General features: G+C 48.5%; 2 protein-coding genes across 2 annotated transcripts in view; both read right to left on the bottom strand.

Annotated features, from left to right (window-relative positions):
* KSR1 (kinase suppressor of ras 1) overlaps positions 1–23784 on the bottom strand; it is a 108666-nt gene that overhangs the window by 25746 nt on the left and 59136 nt on the right. The window contains 3 exon segments of the mRNA XM_083588093.1: positions 1170–1172; positions 1175–1627; positions 2825–2972. Coding sequence (XP_083444219.1) covers positions 1170–1172; positions 1175–1627; positions 2825–2972 — 604 coding nt within the window.
* The window catches only part of EVI2A (ecotropic viral integration site 2A), a 234222-nt gene continuing 230460 nt past the window's right edge, over positions 20023–23784 (bottom strand). The window contains exon 3 of the transcript XR_014541943.1: positions 20023–20065. The gene's annotated coding sequence lies outside the window, so the exon portion shown is untranslated. The remainder of the gene's footprint in view (positions 20066–23784) is intronic.

The following is a 23784-nucleotide window of genomic DNA, read 5'->3' as shown; positions in this document are numbered from 1 at the left end:
CCAATATGACTTGTTGACTCGCAGCAGTTCTCAACCTGTGGGACCCCAGATGTTGTTGGACTACAACTCCCATCATCCCTGAGCTCTGGCCTTGCTAGCTGGTTGTGATGGGAGTTATAGTTCAACAACATCTGGGGACCCGCAGGTTGAGAAAGGCTGGCTTAGAGGTTCTTGGTTTTTTGGGTTTTTTTACAATTAAGTAGTATATAAATGTTATTAAATGAACAAAAAATTAAAATAGAAAAATTCAATCTGTTGAGAGGAGGGGGTGTTAATAGGTGTGTGTTTTGGGTTTCAGTCCAAATCTCTTTTTAGAGAGGTGGCCTTAGGTCATACAACTGCAGGCCAGTGCTCAACTCAGCCTCTATTTCCTTGATTTGTAAAATGGGGATGGCAACAGCCGGTTTTCTAGTGCCGTCGCAATACTTGCAGTAAGAGGAACCAGTTTAGAACCAGTTTACCTGAAAGATATCATCACCCCATATATATGTGTATATCCATTTGGCCAATTTTATCTGTGAAACAGACACTTTTACAAACACCACACAATGCCTGTCTTGCACTTGCAAGGAATCGATCCTTCAATGCAACCGTACCTACACTTCGGAACTCCCTGTCCATTGATATTAAGCAGGTGCCTTTGCTGTACAGGTGGCAACCATTTTGTGTGCATCCAATTGACACATGACCACTGACACACAAGTCCTTTTGGACCCGGGAGAGGGAGTAATGGGGGCGGCGCAGGCTTATGCACACTCCGCCGATGCGCGTGGGGGCGGGGCACAGGAACAGAACCCCCACACGAAATGGTCGCCACCTGTACAGTTTTCAGCACGTGCTGAACATTATATTTAAGCAAACATACCCAGACACGGTAAATCTGGCCTGTTTCCATATGTAATTCGATTATTTTTTTAAGCTGCTGGTTTTATGTTGGGGAAATTTCATGCTACCTTCTTTTTGACTGATAATCTTAATGTAAACACCTTTGAGGTTTCAAATTATGAGGAAGCAGTACACAGATCCTGTTAAACAATTTTTTTTTAAAAAAAGGATAGTAATTGTGCTAAAACGAACCAAGGGTTCAACTCTGTGTAAGGCAGAGCCTCGTCAAAATGGCAACCCTTGCGTGATAGTAAGACCACAATGCAGCGGGAGGAGAAGGATACTCACTTCATAGGAGGGACTTCATCGATCCTGTTGCCAAGCTGAGATTCATGGGATTTGCTCCTCGTGAGGGCGGGGAAGTTGGGGAGCAGCTGGAAAACCTTCCGGCTGGGCGGTGGGGGAGTCCGTGGCGGCTTCCCCCTCTTGAGCTGGGGCGTCGTGGGGGGCGTGATGGTGATGCTGTGGGGAGTCCTGAGGTTCCGCCTCCCGCAGTGGGTGGGGAAAGCAAATGACTCCAAGAGGCTGTCGGCGCTGCCAGGGGGGCCTTGGTCCGAGGAGGACAGGAGCGTGGACGTGGAGACGGAGCGGGCCTGCGGGCCGTTCCCCTTCAGGGACGTCAAGCTGCCGTGAGTCCACGTGAGCGAGGTGGGGCAGGGGGAAAGTTCGGAGGGAGGCATCAAGCTGGCTTCGCGGCGCGTGTCCGGCAGATTCCACACCAGGTCGTCTTTGTACTCTCCACCTGCACATGGGAAGGAGATTAGATGGCTTTTAGATGGCAATTAGATGGCTTTAAGAAAAGGGATCTTATTTTTAATCTTTGTAGGAAGCCGCCCAGAGTAGCTGGGGAAGCCTAGCCAGATGGGCGGGGTACAAATAATAAATTCTTCTTCATCATCATTATCATCATCATCATCATGGCAGGTGCCCACTAGCTGCAAGTCATGGTGGCTGATTCCTATGTCCAGAATCAGGAGCTGATCAACAGCTACTGGGGAACAGCAGCAAGGGAGGATTATTGCTCTCGCATCCTGCTATCAAGGCAGAATAACTCACAAGGCATCAGTGAAGTTAACTCTTGGTTCAAGGAAATAAAACAGCTCAGGCCTAGTGAGCACAGCAACTCTTCCCCAAAGCTCTTGCCCCAATGATGCGGTTGTGTGGACTGAAGGTCCCCACCTTCCCACCGCTCTCTAAGGCTCCTCCTCAGCCAGGTCCTTCCCAAGCAATCTGAGGCTCCTTCGCCTTTTCTGTCTCTGCTCTGCACTCTTCATACCTCTGCAGGTTCTGGGAGATTGGGGGAGGGAGGGGGCTGGTTGCAGCAGGAGGGGTGAGCCCCTGGCTTCTTCAGCAGCCTGCTTCATCTCTGCCTCTCCCCCCCTTTCCAGCCTCTGCTTCTCCCTCTGCCTCTGGACTGCTCTCTACCCCAGCCTCTTCCTGCTCACTAAGTCCTGTTACCTCTCCAGCTTCTGATACATCCTCCTCCCATGCCACACATTCAAAGCACACCTGGTGTACAATTAAACCACACGGCTTCCCCCAAACAAGTCCTCGAATCAGCAGTTTGTTCAGAGTGCTGGGAATTATAGCTCTGTGAGGGATGAAAACTACAGTTCCTGGGCTTCTGGGGGGGGGGGACTTGCACGCTTTCAAAGTGCGTTGAATGTGCTTTAAATGTATGGCATGCATCTGTGCCTGGCTGCCCACTGGGATACAGGGCTAGATAGACCTCTGGTCTGATCTAGCAAGGCTCCCACGATAGATCACAATAGGCAGACCACAAAGTAACTGTCATTGCCTCTGCTGCCACCTGCTGTTGGGCTCCTTGTCTTCCACCCTACCAGTTTCTAGCAGCAACACTGCCTATTGCTTACTGAAATAGAGATCTACCACTAGAGGACCTGCTAGCCTCCAGGAGCAGCACAGGAAGCCTTCTTACCTGTGCGGGTCACTTTCCGCAAGCAGGCGAGAGCCCCGTTGAGCCGGGAGCATTCCTCAGCGCTGGCCCCGCACCTCTTCATGGTGTCTTTCACTTTCGACTCGTCCATTTCTAGTAAGGCATCGAGGGTCAACTCCTCCGGTATCCTCTGCAAGAAAGAGCAGTGGTTTGTGTGTGTGAATTTTATAAGCTCTGTCATTTATTTGTTCAGGAAACTTTTGCAGGAAGATGGAGTCCTGTCTCCACCCCTGCCTACCCTCCTCCTATTTGGGGAACGAATTAATCACGCTATGTGGTTGTGACGTGCTCAGGCAGATTGCTGGGTCAAGGAACACGGTCAGGAGCTTGGTCCCTGGTGTGGCTCGTTTGGTGACAAGCAACAGCTGCTTTGGCTAGAGCGTTGCCTTGTTTTGAGAGTGTGTGTGTGTGTGTGTGTGTGTGTGTGTTAACAAGGTTGAACAAAGGAACAACGAGAAATTTGTTTCTGACTGGACGGTCCAGTCACTCGCTCCCGGCTTTGAAAGAGTGACGAGGCAGATGCGGGAAAAGCTGGCTGTGACTTGCGCCCAACCATCACTGCACTCTCCCTGTAAGCAATGACCGGCCTTTCCTGGAGTGGCATCTGTGCCAAAATATATACAAAGAACTGCCCGCCCAAGCATTGCACTTACGCGTACGCAGGTCCAGAAGATACTGCAAAAGCTCAGCATCATTTGCCACCTGAAGCAGCTGGGGCAACCGAATTGGAGGCTTAACCTCAGCCCTTGCAAATGGGGCTGGGGCTGGTGCCGGGAGTAGCCATCACTGGGCAGCTGCTGAGGCCCACGCCCTTGCAGGAGGGCCCACCCCTCGCCCTTTCTGATGTTGCTGCCTGCATTCACCTCCAGTCTCTGAGCATGTGCATAGCCACAAAGGTGCTAATATGGACTGGGCTCAGAGGGAGAGGGCAAACAAGTGAGTGCCTTCGAGAGTACAAAAGAGACTCACAGACAGAACCCTGCAGCTGGCATGGTTAGCAAACAACGCTGCAAAGTGGGTGCATTGGATATTTTGGCCACTGAGGACCCCATTTCCTCATGTGCAAGCTGTCAGAGTCTACATAACGGCATTAAGTAGGGCTGGAGCCAGAGGCCAGAGTGAACGGGTCACCCCCTTTTATTTCTCTGCCACCCCCACCTCCGTTTCCCCCATCTTCCTATCCTATCCTCATTATATTATGAATCTCACAGTAAGTGAAGTCAGTATTAGTATCCCCCATATGGTGGGAGAGGGCCGAGGCTGAGAAAGAGAATGACTTGCCAAAGGGCATCTAGTGAGTCTATAACAGACATGAGATTTAAACGAGGGATGTCCTGATTCATAACGCAAACTCTTGGCCCCTGCACCGGGGGTTAGGAACATCCGTTACTGGACTACAACTCCCATCATCCCTGGCCATTAGCCGTGCTAGTAGGGGTCAATGGGAATTACAGCCCAGCCACCATTTCCCCTTCACTGCCATATGTTTTTCAACAATAAACTTTGTCTTCCAAATTTTCCTCAGGGTGAAAGAGATGGGACCAAGGTCACCTAGCGAGAATCATGGTCTGGAAGAGATTCAAGCTCATCCTCCCTGGTCCTAGTTTGACCCTCTAAGGCAGCAGTTCTCAACCTGTGGGTCCCCAGATGTTGTTGGACTACAACTCCCATCATCCCTGAGCTCTGGCCTTGCTAGCTAGGGGTGGTGGGAATTGTAGTTCAACAACATCTGGGGACCCACAGGTTGAGAAAGGCTGCTCTAAGGGATGGGGAAAACCTGTTGCCCTGAACTACAACTCCCTGGCCACCATCCCTGCTAGCTGCAGCTGATGGGAGTTGTAATACAGTGACATCAGGAAGAATAGAGGTTCCCCACTCTTGCCCTACGCAATGCCAGCTTCTGAAGAGAGACAATCTTTGGACCCCCAAGACCAAGAACAGAAGACAAGAGGGAGGAAGAAGATCCTCCACATGCAAGCAAGAGGCATGCTGGGAAGAAAAGAAACAAGAAAGTTTGATAACTTAAAAAACCAGGCTGGAATCCAAGTCACGAAGCGAGAGAGTTGCTGAGTGTTCCGGAAGCTCGTTCCGACACCAGATGATATAAGGACAGAGTTAGCATGTACTTGCACGAGACAACTGCTTCTTTTAGGAATGCTTCCAATCCGTTTCCTCCTTCCTTCCCTCCCTCCTCTTTTCCCGAAACAAACATCTTAATATGAGCGCAAATGAAACTTGGGGTGGCGTCACCGTCAGGCAGTGCAGACTTGAACCAGCCGACTCCAAGGGGCAGGGACCGGTTCCCCAATCCACACAGCAATAGAGCCCATAGGTCAGACATGGAGACTGTGGGAAGGTTCAACGTTGGCACGTCAAACACAACTCAGGCCCCATCTCCACCATACATGTAAAGCACTGCCGTACCACTCCAGCCATCATGGCTGTCCCCCAAGGAATCCTGGGAACTGTAGTTTACCACCACCCCACATATCTATAACTCCCTGACTACAGTTCCCAGGATTCTCTGGGGGGAAGCCATGACAGTTAAAGTGGCATAATAGGGCTTTAGATGAATAATGTGGATGGAACATAAGAATCCTCCTGGTTCTAGGCTCAGGTGATCCCGGACAGCCAAAACCATGCGTCTACATTATATATGTAGGCCCCAAGGACTGCTGCACTGTTGCTGAGGGAAGCCATTTTCCCCACACACAATGCCTCAACACAACACCACCCTGTGATCTTCAGATAAAAGGAGGCATAGGAATTGAATAAATAATAACAACAACATTCAAGGGCATAATGGGGACACCAAAATGGCTATAGGTGCTGACCCTGCCTGTACCAACTGGGAGTTCTGACTCTTCCTAGCCCTTGGGTCAAGGCACAACACTTAGCCAGAGGTCTATATTATTCTAACCAGGCTGAAGCATAATTTTAGGCCAGGGTTTCCCAAACCTGACTCCCCAGCTGTTTTTGGACTACAGTTCCCATCATCCCTGACCACTGGTTCTGCTAGTTAAGGGTGATGGTCCAAAAACAGCTGGAGATCCAAGTTTGGGAAACCCTGTTTTTGGGCCCTGATCCAATCATACATAGAGTAAACCAACCGAGGCCTCATCTACACTACACATTTAAGGCAGTATCATACCACTTTAGACAGCTATGGCTACCCCCCCAGAGAATCCCAGGGAATGCTGTTTGATAAAGGTTCAGAGAGTTGTTAGGAGATCCCTATTTCCCTCAGAGAACTACAATTCCCAGAGGAATTGACTGTGAAACCACTCTGGGAACTGTAGTTCCATGAGGAGAACAGGAGACCACCTAACCACTAAAAGTAGGGGGAGGATCTCGCCTGTGTAACAGCATTCAAGGCAGCCAAACAAATTACTGAAAACGGAATGCCTTGCCAAATATTTAGATGCTTAATGCTCTTTGGGACCTTTTTGCTTCCCTGGCAGCAACCGCTGCTTCTCTGCACCATTCCCCCTTTTTTGCCTCTGCGGTCACTTCCCCTCATCGGCCCTCATTTGCCCAAACTCCTGTTTCATCCAACTGGCTGCGGTGCTTTGCTTTTTGGACACTAAGGATGTTGTGGTGTAGTCACAATGCTGGGGGGGGGGGACCACCTGGAGGTTGCCAAAAACAAACAGACTAAAAGTCATTGTGGGCAAGCAAAGCCAAGGACAGGTGGGAAGGGAAATGGCACCAAAAAGACCTGTTCTGAAACTATCTACTTTCATCAGAATTTCCCCAAACAGAACACACTATTGAATCTCCACAAAGGTAAAGATGAAACCAAGAACAGTGACATCACAAGTGCCTTTGGGGTCCTTGTATGAGAAATGCCATCAATAGCTCGTACCCCTGACAGCAGGCACAATCTAGCCTGTTTATTAACATTATCAAGCTGGGAAAGCAGCATCCTCCCTCTTTTATTCTGCCATCTTCGCACATAATCTGGTGTCTGAATTGGGTTCCGGAACACACTGTTAATTCTCACCAACGGGCTGGCTCACACCCAGATCCGAAAGAAAAGCTGCTACCATACAAATGGAGCACATGCGAGCAAGTGCGGCGGGCACACGTGTGCAAGAGAGAACAGTCCTAAGGAACATTTTGTCTAAAAAATATGCAATCTGCAGATTAAGTTTCTTTGCATTTTTACAAATGACACAGCCGGATTCTTTTGCAGAGGCTCCTGGACGAAGGTTTGTCGCCCGGCCTACATATTTTTAAGGAGTGGAGCAATGCACAAAAGGAAGCCCTGAGATACCCACCGAATCCCTGACTATCGAAACATCGACTTTTGATAAACAAGCTAAGCATGCAGTCCTCATTACGGTGGAAAGCAACTTTTAGAATGAAGGCAGCGTCCATCAAAGATTCCAAGACTAGAGTGCATTTTATCCAGGTTTCCAGGGGCAATATCTTCTTCGCTCGCCACACTCCTGCTCTTAAGCACCGCCACAACTTTCCACATTACAAGTTTCCTATTACATCCAGGTTTAAGGGTGCCTCTGGCAAAGTACAAGCATGTGGTTTTCCTCCGCCAGCACACTGCCCAAAACCCACCTCCAATCTCCCGCTTCCACAGTTGCCCTCAAAGGTGCTGCTTGCAGTGAAACATGTGATTAATGCAACATGCCATTCGACCCAAACTAGCAAAGAAAGCGGGTTGGGGCTGATGGTGGAGATTTGTTTGTCGGAACTGAATCCTGCTGAGGCTGTCGGAAAACCTGGGGAGATCTGGCTCCGTAATAGGCCTCATTCTGCACGTGGCAGGCTGCTTTAAGACATTCAAAGCCTTGCCGGGGGGGGGGGGCGACTGTGGCAGGAGCAGGCACAAGGTGGAGGGATCCACAGGGCAGGATTAAAGGGCTGAAGGATACACAGAGCTTGGGGCGGCAGCAGGCAGGAATGCCTCCCCATCCGGCACACGTTCGAACTAAAGCGAGCTATTATTAGCGGGCGATCAGCTGAACACGCCAACTTCACAATCAGTGCTGAGGCCTAGTTTATACCAAGGTGGAAAACAGGAAGACTGAACAGCTTCAGGGTGCAGGAGGGGCCTAGTCAGGCAAGACTCCTCCTCTCAAAAACATTCCCTGCACGCAGACATCTAATGTATCAAGGAAAAGGGTTCTGCCTATCCACCTTCCTCCCTGATATTTGGGTTTTCTTCCCTGTTTTTGTTTTTTAACTTCTCCCAAAGAATCCTGCAGTTTGTTAAAGGTGCTGGGAACTGTAGCTCTGCGAGAAGTAAACTACAGTTCCCAGGATTCTCTGGGGGAAGCCATGGGTTTCAAATGTACCTCAGGTTAAGTGCTTAACTTGAAGTACCACTTTAGCCTATGGGGTCTCCTGCTGCTGCTGCTGCTGCCGCGCTGCCAGAGCACGATTTCTGTTCTCATCCTGAAGCAAAGTTCTTAACCTGAGGTAATATTTCTGGGTTAGCGGAGTCTGTAACCTGAAGCGTATGTAACCTGAAGCATATGTAACCCGAGGTACCACTGTACAGTGCATACGCAGTAGTTTGTTAAGGGTGCCGGGAACTGTAACTCTGTGAGGGGCAAACTACAGTTCTAAAGGATTATTTGGGGGAAGCCACGTTCCTTAAATGTATGGTGTGCACACAGAAGTTTGTTAAGGCTGTTGGGAATTGTGGTTCAGTGAGGCAGCAAAACTACGGTTCCCAGGATTCTCTGGAGGAAGTCATGTGCCTTTAAATGTGTGGTCCATGCGCAGTCTCGGTCTGAGATTCCCCCCCCCCCCCCGCTTGTAGTCCCTCGGCTGGAATTTAATTTTAGAACACCGGAATGGCGAGTTGTAGGAAAAAAGTATAAGGAGATTATATTTAAACAATCCCAACGACCTTGAATTGGAAGAGCTCAGACAGGATTTTCAAAGCCTGCTGCCGGCCCTCACGACATGCAATGTGGGTGCATGCATATTCTCTCTCATTTATTTACACACACTCTCTCTCTCTCTCTCTCTCTCTCTCTCTCTCTCACACACACACACACACACACACACACACAGCTAAACCCAGTGGGGCTGTAATGGAACAAATAAAGAGGCTCTCTTTAAAAGAGCCACTCTCACACACTGTACATATGTGACAGATTAACATTTAAAACACACACAGAGAGAGAGACACACACAAACTGCTCCACAGCATCCTTGGGAGATTAGCCCAATATGATTCATCTCCGTGTCTGCCCCCCCCCCCACCTCCCACCAACGCAATAAAGAAACCGCTGGTCACTAGTTTAAGCAGGATCTTAAAATAAGTTCCAAGAGACAAAAATAAACTAAAAACTAGACTTGATCTCTGAGCTCATTCCTAGGAGGATTTGCTGGAAAAACACGCTATATTAGAAATACCACGTGCAACAAAAGGGGCTGCGCCCGCCTCCCATTTTATCTGCTGGGAGGGCATTCCAGAAAGGTTAAGCTCTCAAGTGGCTAGGTCTCAGTGAGCAGAATCTCCTCATCGCAACAACCCCCCGCCCCCAAATCCAGGCACTCACTCAGTGCCTCTGGGCATTTAGAACCTCATCTTAGGAGACTGGGGAACTGGTCCATCTAATGCAGTACTGTCTACACCAAGGGTAGGCAACCTAAGGCCTGTGGGCCGGATCCGGCCCAATCGACTTCTAAATCCGGCCTGCGGACGGTCCGGGAATCAGCATGTTTTTACCTGAGTAGAATGTGTCCTTTTATTTAAAATGCATCTCTGGGTTATTTGTGGGGCATAAGAATTTGTTCATTTTTTTTCTTCAAAATATAGTCCGGCCCACCACATGGTCTAAGGGACGGTGGACCGGCCCACGGCTGAAAAAGGTTGCTGACCCCTGGTCTACACGGGCTGGCAGCCGTTCTCCAGGGTCTCACCTCATTTCCAGGGTTCCCCCCCCCCCATCTCTCTTCTCCATCCAGGCAAGCAAAGAGGCAATATCAGAGATCAAGGGCATATTCCCAAAACACTAAATAATGGTGTGCAGCAAGGCCAGGGCATGGCCAGGGGAGAGGGGACATGGATGGTAGGGGGCATGGTCCCAAGAGCCAGGTAGAGCCCCCATCCTGGCTTGAGGTGTGTGGGGCATAAGACCATTGAGTCCACAGCCCAAAATTACCTAAATGCACCAGTGAGGAATAGACCAAACCGTACGTCCCACAATAATTGGTGTGAGGCTACAGAAGCACACCTTGATATTTTACCATTATATGAGAGCCAGGGCTGCATGTGTACTGGGAGGGTGAGCAGTTGCTTTAAAAAGCTGTGTAGTGCATGGTACTGGCTGCAGAATCCAGTTTCTTAAGAATCTTTTAAAAGCAAGTTTCTGGTCCTTATGATTACGAAGGTATGTCTGAAAGCCCATAGGTAATACCTAATCAAAGTACCAGACGCAGGGGAGTTCTCAAGTAAGGAATTCGCTGCCTGACGGGCATGCTCCTAAAATGCTGTTTTCATACAACGATGCAGTAAGTAGGCTTGCAGGATCGCCATGGTGTAAAACAACAATGGATAAAAACAAACAAACCATGAAGGATACAGCAACCGGTGGGAGAAAGTAAGGACATAAGATAAGCCCTGGTGGATCATCCCAATGGCCCCTGCAGCCCAGCATCCTGTTCTCACAGTTGCCAACCAGATCCGTCCAAGAAACCTGCAAGGAGGACCAGAGCACAAAAGCCCTCTCCCCTCCTGGTATTCAGAATCATTATGTTCTCCAACTTGGGTGGCAGAGCACAGCCATCATGCCTGGTAGCCATGGAAAGCCTTCTCCTGCATGAATCTGTCCAATCCTCTTTCAAAGCCATCTAAGTTGGTGCCCCATCACTGCAGGAGCGAGTTCCAGTTTTAAGCATGCACTGAGTAGCATGTATTGCCTTCAATAACCCTCCACAATGGTGAGGTCTAGCCTACAGGGAGAGGGGGCTGGCACACCGCCTCCAAGTAAAAAATAAAACAAAAGCATCTCAGCATGCTCAGGAAAGTAATTGCCTCTTTCCTTGCCATGTGGAGTCTGTCAAACCTAGCCAGGAGGATCCCACGCTCAGACTAGCACTGTACCGAAAATTTCTCCTCCAGTTTCCCCCCCCCCCAACTGTTCTCTCCATCAATCACCAAGAAAAGAAATTGCATCTGAAAAATGGTCAAAAGGATAAAGAGAATTATAAAAGAATTCTCATGGGGTGGGTGGAGTTTCGTGGTGCTTACCTTGAATCTGAAGAAGCCCAGGAGGTATTTTGAGGATTTTTCATAGCCTGCAAATAATCTCATCAGCAGGCTGCAAACTGCAGCCTTCCTGGGTGTTCATTTCCCTTTTTTAAAAAAAAAAAGCCCACGGCTGGACTTTCTTGTAAGCACAAGAAAGTAGAGAGGCTGCTTAATGTGTCAACTGAAGTCTATTTATTTTGAATAAGTAGTGACTCAGTGGGAGAGCATCTGCTGTGCCTGAAGAAGGTCCCAGGTTCAACCCCAAGGGAAAATCAGGTGAGTGCTTAGCTTGCCCTTGCAGCTGCTCTATGAATGGGCTTCCAGGAAGGACTATCCCTTTAGCTTGCTAGACTTTAAAGTGTTTAGGCGGGGGGGGGGGACCAGCAGCCCTCCAGGTGTGACTGCACTTAACTCCCATTAGCATGGCCAATGATCAGAGGCGAATGATGCAACATCTGGAGGCCCACAGGTCCCCACCATCAGCATCAGGAAAGATGCACAACACCAGCACACACAAAGTTCATGCAATTACTCAATAAAGCATACACCGTGAGGGGTTCACAAGCATTGGGAAGCTTGCATGTTCGGAACAGGTTTGCCCTTCTTCCCTTGAAGGAGACAGGTACGTCATTTGAGGGTGCTCCTAGCTTCAGGTAACCAATTACCAGAGCAGTTGGTGCGCCAACAGCACCCTTTTCTGGATAGCAGCATTTTAGCCACTGTGATTCATGCCCCGGTAACCTCACGGTTGTGGAGATCTGCCCTTGAGGTTGGTGCAGAGGATGAAACTGGTGCAAAATTCAGTGGCTGGGTTACTAACGGGAAAATCTGACTGCCCATGTACAGTGGTACCCCTAGTTACGAACTTAATTCGTTCCGGAGGTCCATTCTTAACCTGAAACTGTTCTTAACTAGAGGTGTGCTTTCGCTAATGGGGCCTCTTGCTGCCACTGCGCCGCTGGCACACAATTTCCGTTCCTGGGGCAAAGTTCTCAACTCCAGCTAACTCTTCCAGGTTAGCGGAGGTTGTAACCTGAAGCGCTTGTAACCTGAGGCGTTTGTAACTCGAGGTACCACTGTATTACATCAGTGCCAAAGGTACTGGACTGGCTGCCTCTCAACGACAGAGTCGTCTTCAAGGTGTGGTTAACATACAACGCACAGAACAGCTTGGGACCAGGTTCCCTAAAGCGTAACACTCCACCCAGACCCAGTAGACCAAGCATCCCCAAACTCGGCCCTCCAGATGTTTTGGGACTACAATTCCCATCATCCCTGATGACTGGTCCTGTTAGCTAGGGATGATGGGAGTTGTAGTCCCAAAACATCTGGAGGGCCAAGATTGGGGGTGCCTGCAGTAGACCATCAAGATCTTTGGAGGACGCCTTGTCAGTATAATTCCATGACCTAGAGAGTGTTATCTAGCAGCAACAAGAAAGCGGGGTCTTCTTTGTGGTTGTGCCTCCCAGAATGCCCTTCCTCCAGGGATGTCCTAAGGAAAAGCGGGGCATTCCAGGATCAAATCAGAAACTGAGACAGCTTCTGTAAATCCGGGGACATCTGGAGGGTGAGGAGGACCTATTTGGCTATGAAGCCAGCCCAAAGAACAGGATTCATTTTTATTTTACTTCTGCTGCTCCTACTCCTATCTCCAATTCCGCAACCCCAACAGAAAAATACCCTCCTCCTTGCAAGACACAGGCGCACCAATGCTTAGTTACAAAAAAAGAAAAATCCTGCGGTTCAACCCCTTCCTGGGAGTCATACTTTAAGCATCAACCTTTCCCCTGCTAAGCTCAGAAATGCAAAAAGGCTGCAGTTGCTAGGGCAGCAGGCAGAAGACTTTCTGAACTAGCTCAGAGGCCCCCTTATTTCACGTGATCCAAAAGACATGATTGGCCCAGCCCTACCCCCCTGTGCAATGGATAGATTCCCCCCACTGGTACAAGCCAGTCTTCACATGAACATTTTTTCAGAAGAAGAAACGGGGGGGGGGGGGAGCTTTTTGCTAGATCTGAAGCGCAAACACCACAAACAAAACAAAACAAGAGGGAAATAAACCAGGACTGCGTCAGCGCAGTCTCAAATCCACAAGCAGAAATACAAGGAGGCTGGGGAGGCAGAGAGCGAGAGAGAGAGAGCAAAGTTGTGCAGAAAATGGCACTTGTATACCGATCCACACATTTTAAAGGTGCACTCACAGCCAGCTAGGAAAAGCAGGAGCCTGTTCAAACATTCCCTCCGGCCACCTAAGTCTCTTTGCGGGGTCAGGATCTCCCCACAAAACGCACCCCTCCGGTGAACTCCAGCCTCTCCCAGCAATCAAACGCTACAGACGGAAACTTGATTGACGAGAACCCCTGCTAGGAGAGAGCGGGGCCAGCTCAGGCACGCCTTGGAAACCAGGCAGCTTGCTAAAAACTGGTTTGAGATCTGTCATCGCTCTCACACACGCAAATATGCATACACAGGGGAAGGAAGGGATTTGAGGGAGGAGAAAACTGCCAAAGGGAAGGTGTTTTGTTCCTGGCAGTGCTTTCTTCGTTATTTAAGAACATCGAGAGCAGGATCAGGCCAAAAGCCCACCTAGCATCCTGTTCTCAGCCAGATGCCAGTGTACAGTAATGGCTTAGAACAGGGCTTCCCAAACTTGGGTTGCTTTTGGACTACAACTCCCATCATCCCTAGCTAGCAGGACTAGCGGTCAGGGATGATGAGAATTGTAGTCCAAAAACAGCTGGAGACCCAAGTTTTGGGAAACACTGGTTTAGAGTGTCAGGCTAAGGACCTGGGAAACCATGGTTGGAATCCTCGCCCAGCCGTCAAGCTGAACAGGTGACCGTAAGCCAGTCACGGTGTCTTGGGCTAGCCTACCTCACATTGTTGTTGCGAGAGTAAAATATGGGGGGGGGGGGGAGAACCACACACACCACCTTGAACTCTTTAGATGAAAAAGCAGTATATAAATGTAATAAATAAATGCCTCTCCTATGGGAAGCCTGAAAACAGGACCGGAGCACAGCAGCGCTGTCCCTGCTTGTGATTTCCAGGAACTAGCATTCAGAACTCCTTCCAAGCCACAAGGAATCTCCGGCTCCCTCCCGCCATTTCCTGGTCCAAGGGTAGGCAAACTAAGGCCCGGGGGCCGGATCCGGCCCAATCGCCTTCTAAATCCGGCCCGCAGACAGTCCGGGAATCAGCGTGTTTTTACATGAGTAGAAAGTGTGCTTTTATTTAAAATGCATCTCTGGGTTATTTGTGGGGCATAGGAATTCATTCATTATTTTTTTTCAAAATATACCGGTAGTCTGGCCCCCCACAAGATCTGAGAGACAGTGGACCGGCCCCCTGCTGAAAAAGTTTGCTGGCCCCTGTCCTGGTCTGATTCTCATTTCCCAGCACCGAACGTTGCGCGCAAGTCAATCGCACGTAAGGGGGCGGGGTTTACTCCTGTACTGCCTTCAACAGTGGAGGGAGAACCAAGTTGTGCCTAATAGCCACTGGTGGTTTTATCCACCTGCCTCTCCACTATCCAGGACAGAGAGAAAGAGAGGGAGGGGAGCCTGCTCTTGGCTTAACACTTGGGAAAAATACAACCACGAGCTCAGGTTTGGAAGATGCAACGAGCATGGCTGCCCACATGCCAATCAGCACCTGGGTGTTGAAGGTGCTACGATTAGAATGCATAGCCCTGAACAGCTTAAGGCAAAGTTCACTTGCAGGATCACCAAAGGATTCCTGCATTGTGGAGGGTTGGACTAGACAGATGATCCTTGTGGCCCCTTCCGAACCTAGAATTCTGGGCCAACTTGACTGCTCCAATCTGTGTGACTGGCCCTGTTAGAGGTGCCTCAAAATACTCGCCCTGCACTTGAAAGCAACACATATTTTAGTGTGGCAGCGTATGCAAGTTGGAGTTTCCTGCCTGCTGACATGAAGCAAGCACCTTTGCTGCACTATTTCAGCACCTGCCGAGAACGTTTTTGCATAGCCAAGGTGAGCCAGCACACGGAAGGCCGACGTGTGCTTCATCTCTTTTTTTAGCTACCATGGATTTTAACCATACTTTCGTAGAATGCTTTGGTAGACTTGCTTTTAAATTTTCGTCCACCAAGAATTTTCGATTTTTTAAAAACCTTCTGTTTATCATTTTCAATTTTGCAGCGAATACATAATTATTGAAACCATCTCATTATCCGCGACTTCCCTTTCCCCACCTTCCGTGGTCCATTAAAATTTCTCCTATTCAACAAGCATATCCAAAATGCTCCTTTACCCCTTTTCTTTTCACCTTCCTTCTTACTTTATTAAACTTTCTCTGCTCTGATTATTCTTTTTTTAAAAAAACTTTTATTTTGCTTTAAACAGGTACATATAAATAATTTGCTCTGATTATTCTAATCCAGCTAGCGTTTAAAGATGTTTACAGTAAGAATTTTACATTTCTGTTAACTGCTCAGAGGTTCGGGGGTTTTTTTCATTCAAGTGGCATATTGAAGGCAGATCTCCCTGTGATCAGCACCATTCTGGAGCTCTAATCCAGAGCTCCCAGGTGGAACCAGCCACAGAAGGGAATATAGGAAAGTGCCTTATATGGAGCCAGACCACTGGTCCATCTAGCTCAGTATAGTCCAGGGGTCAGCAAACATTTTCAGCAGTGGGCCGGTCCACTGTCCCTCAGACCTTGGGGGGGGGGGCGGACTATTTTTTGGGGGGGGGGGAATGAACAAATTCCTATGCCTCACAAATAAGCCAGAGATGCATTTTAAATAAAAGCACACATTCTACTCATGTAAAAACACCAGGCAGGCCCCACAAATAACCCGGAGATGCATTTTAAATACAGTGGTACCTCAGATTAAGTACTTAATTCGTTCTGGAGGTCTGTACTTAACCTGAAACTGTTCTTAACCTGAAGCACCACTTTAGCTAATGGGGCCTCCTGCTACTGCTGCGCCGCCGGAGCACGATTTCTGTTCTCATCCTGAAGCAAAGTTCTTAACCTGAAGCACTATTTCTGGATTAGCGGAGTCTGTAACCTGAAGCGTATGTAACCTGAAGCGTATGTCACCTGAGGTACCACTGTAAAAGCACACATTCTACTCATGTAAAAACCCCAGGCAAGGCCCCACAAATAACCTGGAGGTGCATTTTGAATAAAAGGACACATTCTACTCATGTAAAAACACGCTGATTCCCAGACCGTCCGCGGGCCAGAGTTAGAAGGCGATTGGGCCGGATCCGGCCCCCGGGCCTTAGGTTGCCTACCCATGGTATAGTCTATACTGAGGCTGGACTTTGGGGGGTCCCCACAAAATTAGCAGAGCAAAGTCAGTCACGTAATGCACTTCAACATCTAACAAAACAAGAGGGCATACCCTCCAAGTTTCCCCTTTTCCAGGGACGGTCCCAGAATTACGAAAGCCATCCCGGCTTCTGATTTGATCCCAGAACATCCCCATTTCCCCTGCCAGCACTGCAGCTGAGCTCGGGGAGCAGGATGAGGGCTGTTCATAGCGGCTTCTGGAGGGTGGAAAAGCAGGAAGAGAGGTTCGGCTGCGAGGCTTTGAGGGGCAGGCGGAGGGCAGGGCCTCTCTGGGTGGAAAGAAAGGGGGAGAAGAGCAAGGAGTCTAGGGGTTTGTTTTTGTTTAAAAAAAGGAAGCCTTTGTGCGTCAGCGTCTAATCTTGCTCCTTCCTAAGAGTTATTTGTTGGTGTGTGCTTTTCTGTTTGCAAACCCACCAAAGAATGAAATAAAATCAGGACCGAGGGGTTTTCTCGAGGGCTGTGCCCCGTTGATATAGTGGTAGTGGAAATGTTCCTATTTTCATCTGAGGAATGTTGGAGGGGTATGGGAAAGGGGGGGGGACCCCTCTCAGTTGAGACCACTAAGTCCAGGGTCTTAACGTTGCCCAATCGTCTCCTTCCTCGATCTACCTTGCCGCTTCCTCCTGCGAAATGGGTAGATCGGTTCTTTGTAGCCCCTGAGTTCAAACAGCCACCTCTTCTCCTAACAGCCTCCACGCTTCCACACATCTAGCTCACTCTACCATTCCCTCTTTCCTCCAGGTGGTATCTATTTATTTTTAAAGAAACATACGGATTTCAGTAGCAGAAACCACAGCAGACACTCTCTGAACTCACCTCAGGAACCGCCGTCTCGGGACAGGCGAGGCCTCTCACGCTCCGCAGCGTGACTGGCTGGCTCCCGTTCAGGTCTTCAGGATTTCTTGCCGTGGCCCAATTCCACAAGCACTGCATTGTTACTGCACTGTAATTTCTTCACACACACCCCCCTCAAACTACAGGATTTTACAAGCTGTCATTGGCCTTGTTTTGTTTTGTTTACAAAAAAATCCACCATAGGCTTTCGAATTTTCAAATTAGCAGCAGCAGCAGCAAAAAAAAAAAAAAGCGTTTCTTAAAAAAAAAAAAAATCAACAAGCCACAAACTGGAGTTTTCCCAAGATTGATACCAGACTGGATCGGGGAGGGGGAAGGCCAGCCAGCCAGTCAGCCCAGCAAAAGGCAAGCCTCTCTCTGCCCGATGTGGTGGAGTCAGCAGATATTTTAAATTGTAGCCGGCAGGCTATTTCTGAAAAGGGGGGTGGTCCTGGGGCTTTCCAGCCTCCCCAGTGCCTGCCAGATTTATTTTTGGGATTTGGCAGAGCAGGACGGGAGCAAATCGGCTGAGAGGAGGTGGGCGGTGGGGAGAGACCTGCTGCTTGTTTGTGTTCGGAAGGTGGAGGGAAGTTCAGATCCTACAGCGTTTTCCGAGATTTTAAAAATAGGGGCTTGTTTGATGTCCATGTTAACAGACCCCTTCTCAGACCAAGATATCTGGCAACACAATACCTAAAGTGTTTTTGGGGGGTTCAGGGAAGGGAATAGACTAGATATATTTATAAAAGTGCGGGTTTAAAAAAACCATGCCTGGATAAATAGATACGGTGAGTTTCAATAGTGGAGGACCACCATTTGATTACCCATTTCCTCTGTATTTACATTTCGGTAAATACTAGATCATATATATTAATTATAAACCTTAAAAGGATTTCACTCCCCCATAGAATTGGGATAGTTATGTTGTATTCCGCATATTCTGTATAAAACAAATTTATGTGCAGAACAAGGCTGTTACACACCATAACTTTAAAGTTTATTCAAAACACATCCCCACCCCACAAAAAGATTTATGGGAACTGTAGTTTGTTGAGGGTCTGGGAACTGTAGTTCTATGAAGGGCAAACTATCATTTCCAGGGTTCTTGGGAGAGGGTGCTTTAAAGGTATGGTGCACATGCAGCCTCAGATAGAAACCCAGTTCTCCCATGAGCACCTTCCCCAGTACATTGCTAAAGAGTTCATCTCCATCTGCAATACGCTCTATTTGCAGGACAAGTTTTTGCAGGGTAACCAGAGATGAAAAGTAGGCAGCCTGTTCTTTGGTTAAACAACGACCGGCAGGGTGGTAGACTAAGCCTGGGAAACGCGAGATTCGAACCCCGACCCAGTCATGTTGCTGCTCCCTGACTTTGTACCCAAGACTCCCTCCCTCACACACTCTCTTGACAACACCCTGAGATGGTTGGTGGGAAATGGATGGAGTAAAAAGTGTCAAAAATAAATGATGACCTATCATATCCAATATACTCATGGCAAATTCTTTTTTTTCCCCACTGTGGATCCTTCTGTAGTGGTGTATTTTATCCTGTTAAGCTAGGTTTTTTTGTTAAATAAAGTAACTAAAAAATAATGATGAATAATATGTAACTAAAACAGCACCAATCATGCACAAGCGACGGATCGGCAGGTACGTGCTTTGCAGAAGTAGAAAATAACTTTTGGGGGTGGGGTGATCTTAAGGAGACCAAAAACAGCCTACTGGGGGATCTAGCACAAACAAGCAATGCTGCTGTTGTTGGGATACAGGGCTGAATGGAATACTGCAGGAAAGGGCACGGCCGACTGGCTGGCACCCTGAGCAGGCACAACTCCATGCTGCAACAATTTGTTGAAGCACCTGCCTACCATATACTTCGTAGGAAAGTCCCCAGTGGCACGTCGGGGACCAAACTCTGTGCAAAGTTAAATGCCGAGAAAAACTGTTCGGTTCTGCTTTCTTTCAACGTTTAAAAAGAACTGTTTCCCACTGCCACAGAAGAAAATCTCTTTCCACTCTTCTTGCCTAAAAGACCCCAAAGGATAGCCTTCACGGGAACATAACCTTTCCCACGAAAAGTTCCAAAGAACTATCAATGGAGAGGAGGGGGGACAAAACATCACCCGCCCAGACATTTCCAACAATGCTTCCCACATCAGAATCGAACCTTCCACATTCGCAAATGGATTCCAGGGGAATTCTTCCCAGGTATTGACCTCAGCGCATCAATGATGAACTGCGCATTTTCCCTTTGATTAACACATTTGAAAGGTTCGCCTTTTTTTCCTTTTTGTGTTATTTTTGTTGAAAATTTAATAAAAATATTATACAGTGGTACCTCAGGTTAAGTTCTTAATTCGTTCTGGAGATCTGCTCTTAACCTGGAACTGTTCTTAACCTGAAGCACCACTTTAGCTAATGGGGCCTCCTGCTGCTGCAGGACCAGTCACTCTCTCTCTCAGCCTAGCCTACCACCCAGGATCGTTGTGCAGGTAAAATTAGCAGGGGGTGATAAAACGATTAGTGGGTAGAGCCAAGGATGTCACCCTGGGCTCTGGAATTAAAGTGAGAGAAAGGAAGCCTACAGTCGAATTCCTTGGAACTGGAATGCCAAATTTCATATACAGTGGTACCTCGGGTTAAGTACTTAATTCGTTCCGGAGGTCCGTTCTTAACCTGAAGCTGTTCTTAACCTGAAGCACCACTTTAGCTAATGGGGCCTCCTGCTGCTGCTGCGCCGCCAGAGCACGATTTCTGTTCTCATCCTGAAGCAAAGTTCTTAACCCGAGGTACTACTTCTGGGTTAGCGGAGTCTGTAACCTGAAGTGTGTGTAGCCTGAAGCGTATGTAACCCGAGGTACCACTGTATATATAAATATAGAGGAAGGTTGGTGGCTGGGAAAGAAAGAGGCCCCTCAAAGTGAGCATGATGTTTCAGCCCCTGCTCGGTATTTGACCTTCTCATAACACCACGAAGGGACTGAAATGGGGAAAGCACAATTTCTCCCTGGCTCTGCAGAGTTGTCAGGAGGAGGAGGGAGGGAGGGACAGAGACAGAGAAGGGTCTCAGCAGAAACCTCCATTCCCCGCCTTGTTTCGTATTTATTTCGTAACAGACAAACATTATCTGGCCAGTATCTGTGGGGAGAGGCAAATGAAACTGCACTGCGCCGTTCAGATTAACAGGCAAGTAATGACGATTACAGGTGAGTCTCAACCACCAAGTTTGCCCTGGCCCCATATATACCCCCTATGGGCTTAAAGAAGCAGACCACTTAAAACCGCCATGGCTTCCTCCATCAAATCCTGCTGAAAGCGGTGAAGAGACCCCTATTCCCTGCACATAACTTTAACTCCCAGAATTCCCTGGGGAGAGGCAGGGATTGTTAAACCACTCTGGGAATTGTAGTTCGGTGAGAGGGACAACTCACAACTTTCAGCCCGCTTAGCAAACTACAGTTCCCAGAATTTTGTGGGAGAAGCCATGACTGTTTAAACCAGTATTTGGAGTGTAGCTGACGCCCAAGGTAGAGTTACACAAGTCTGCCTATTCTTATCTTTAATTTTTTTATTTCTCATTTCAGGAGATCTCAGGGGCTTATCCCAAAGAGCAAGCAATGCATTTCCCATGTCGAACAGCTGTCTGTACATTAAGATATATCCCGCGAATGAACTGAAATCTCCATTCATGATCTATCCAAGTTCACTGTCTAGAACAGACATGGCCAAACTTTGCCCTCCAGATGTTTTGGGATTACAATTCCCATCATCCCTGACCACTGGTCCTGTTAGCTAGGGATGATGAAAGTTGCAGTCCCAAAACATCTGGAGGGCCAAGTTTGGGGATGCCTGGTCTAGAAGAATGGCCGGGTAGGGGGGAGAACTGTGGTCCTTCAGAGGTTGCTGCACTGCAACTCCCATGAACCTTTGTCGCTGTAGCCAACAGTGAAGGGTGATGGGAATTGAAGTCCAACAACAGGTTTGCCAGGTCCATCACAGAAGTTTGAACAGAGCCCATGTAAATTTTGTGCATCATGCAAACATAGAATCATAGAATTGCAGAGTTAGAAGGGATCCCAAGGTTCATCTAGTCCAACCCCCTGTAATGCAGGAATCTCAACTTGCGGTCCCCCATCCAGTTTGGAACCATAGTGGACCCTGCTTAGCTTTGCAGATGTGTTAGGAGTTTTATTGCTACACCACTTTGCAGGCATTGTAAGAAACACATGCAGACTGCAGGCAGTGAGTGGGTTGAAGCTTGCCTCCACGACTCCACGCCCCACCACAAACATTCGTTCAAAGCCCAGCCAGATGGGCGGGGTATAAATAATAAATTATTATTATTATTATGATGATGATGATGATGATGATGATGATGTGTGAGAGCTGCCTCAGCCTGGATGTATCCATGCAGCAGATTAAGGTGGTACAGTCCAAAGGTGAGACTGTACCACTTCAGGGTGCAGGTGGACAAGCCACATTTTAAATGCTTGCCTAAAAGAAAAAGGGCGCACTGCAAGGAGAAACCTAGACCCAAAGGGCAAGGCTAGATAGAGCCTTTTCTAGCTGAAGTTTGCCAAAGTACCATAAAGCTTGGGCAGAAGGCAGGGGGGGAGAGAACCACAATGGCTGCGCAGGCAGAGTGACCATGGAATGCCGACTGACATTCAGGATGAAGAAAGAGAAAACCAAGAGGGGGGGAAACGGAATGGAGTACAGCTAGTGGGTTGGCTGGCACCCTGAACAGAAACTCTTCACGCTGTAACTGTTGTTGTTTTTGCTAAAGATCTCACCCCTTGCATATAACGCCTGTGCTGGGCCTGCTTCCCACTACAGTGGTACCTCAGGTTACATACGCTTCAGGTTACATACGCTTCAGGTTACAGACTCCACTAACCCAGAAATAGTGCTTCAGGTTAAGAACTTTGCTTCAGGATGAGAACAGAAATCGTGCTCCGGCGGCACGGCAGCAGCGGGAGGCCCCATTAGCTAAAGTGGTGCTTCAGGTTAAGACCAGTTTCATGTTAAGAACGGACCTCCGGAACGAATTAAGTACTTAACCCGAGGTACCACTGTATTTTAAACAACTGCAATGACAAAGCAGGGGAGATAACATCTTGGACATCACAGAACCGGTGTTTTCCCTCTCTGCATTCTGCAATTGCAGTGAACTGAAATCTCTGGTGAAACTGACAAACACCCTAGGGGTGGGGACTTTTCGTTTTGGGGCTTAAGTAATTCTAGAAACCCCCAATGCTGTGTTACGTCAACATCACAGCTGAGATACACTCACCCGCTTCAGTCAAACCCTATGGAAAACTACTGGCCCAAGTATTGCAGAATGAGGGCCCCCCCCCAGCACCTGCCAAAGCTCACACGCCACCAGGGGGAAGGTGACACAGCACCCCTCGTTTCTCTGTTGTGATAACAAAAAGAAGGAGGAACACAAGCCTCCAATTGCCTTGAGCATTTGCTTTTGGGTGGATTGGGCCCGGAAAGAGAGACAGAGAAAGCACATAGGCAGCGACAACTTTGGCAACATCTCCCCCACCCAACCCCACACTTAAGGCATATTGACCAAGCCCCTTCACCCCCAAACACTGAAAATGACATTGATAAAGGTGTCCATCTTCCTTCATGGTGTGAACATCCCCCTAGTTTGGAAGAATTGCCCTTTAAAAGATCATTAAGAAGCCTTCTGGAATTAAATCGAAGTAATAGGCAGGCATTCCATTAGGCTGCCTCGTTCCATCAGGCTGTGGGAAAGCTGGGAAGCGGAACTCATCCCATCGGCCAGGAAAAGGTTCCTCAACCGGGGTTTAACTACAGCCCCAGGAACGGTTTTTCCCTGCCAGAGTTTGACCACGGAACTTGCGCACGATGAAAAAGAAAGCCCTCCAAAATCTCTGCAAATTGCTTCAATTCTGCTGCAACCGGGCTGTGACGGATTTAGAACGAGGGTTCTAGGGCACAAGCTTCAAAAGAGGCCTGAGACTCGGCATGCAGACAAATTTCAAATTAAGGCTCTGTCTGCCAGGAGTGCCAACTTGGCCCCGCAAACGTGGGCACCCGGGGTTGTGGGTGCCAAGCAGTGTGCATGGCCTTAGCACCAAAATTTGTGGATACCTGGCCCCTTCATGGGGAATTTTGTGGGTGCTCTGGCACACCCAGCGCCCCAGGGAGTTGGTACCTATGCTCTACACATTTAAGGAAGTATCATGGCTTCTCCCAAAGAATTCTGGGGACTGTAGTTTGTGCTGAGAACTGTGAGGAGACCCCTATTCCCCTCACCAGCTCAGTTTAATAGTCAATCCCGCTTCCCAGGGAATTCTGGGTAGTGAAGGTCTGTGAGGGGAATAGAGGTCTCCTAAGAATTCTCTTAAGGACGCGGGTGGCGCTGTGGGTTAAACCACAGAGCCTAGGACTTGCCAATCAGAAGGTCGGTGGTTCGAATCCCTGTGACGGGGTGAGCTCCCGTTGCTCAGTCCCTGCTCCTGCCAACCTAACAGTTCGAAAGCATGTCAAAGTGCAAGTAGATAAATAGGTACCGCTCCG

This window comes from Podarcis filfolensis, assembly GCF_964270895.1.
Source record: "Podarcis filfolensis genome assembly, chromosome: 15".
NCBI lineage: Eukaryota > Metazoa > Chordata > Lepidosauria > Squamata > Lacertidae > Podarcis > Podarcis filfolensis.
This window is presented reverse-complemented; position numbering and strand designations above follow the sequence as displayed.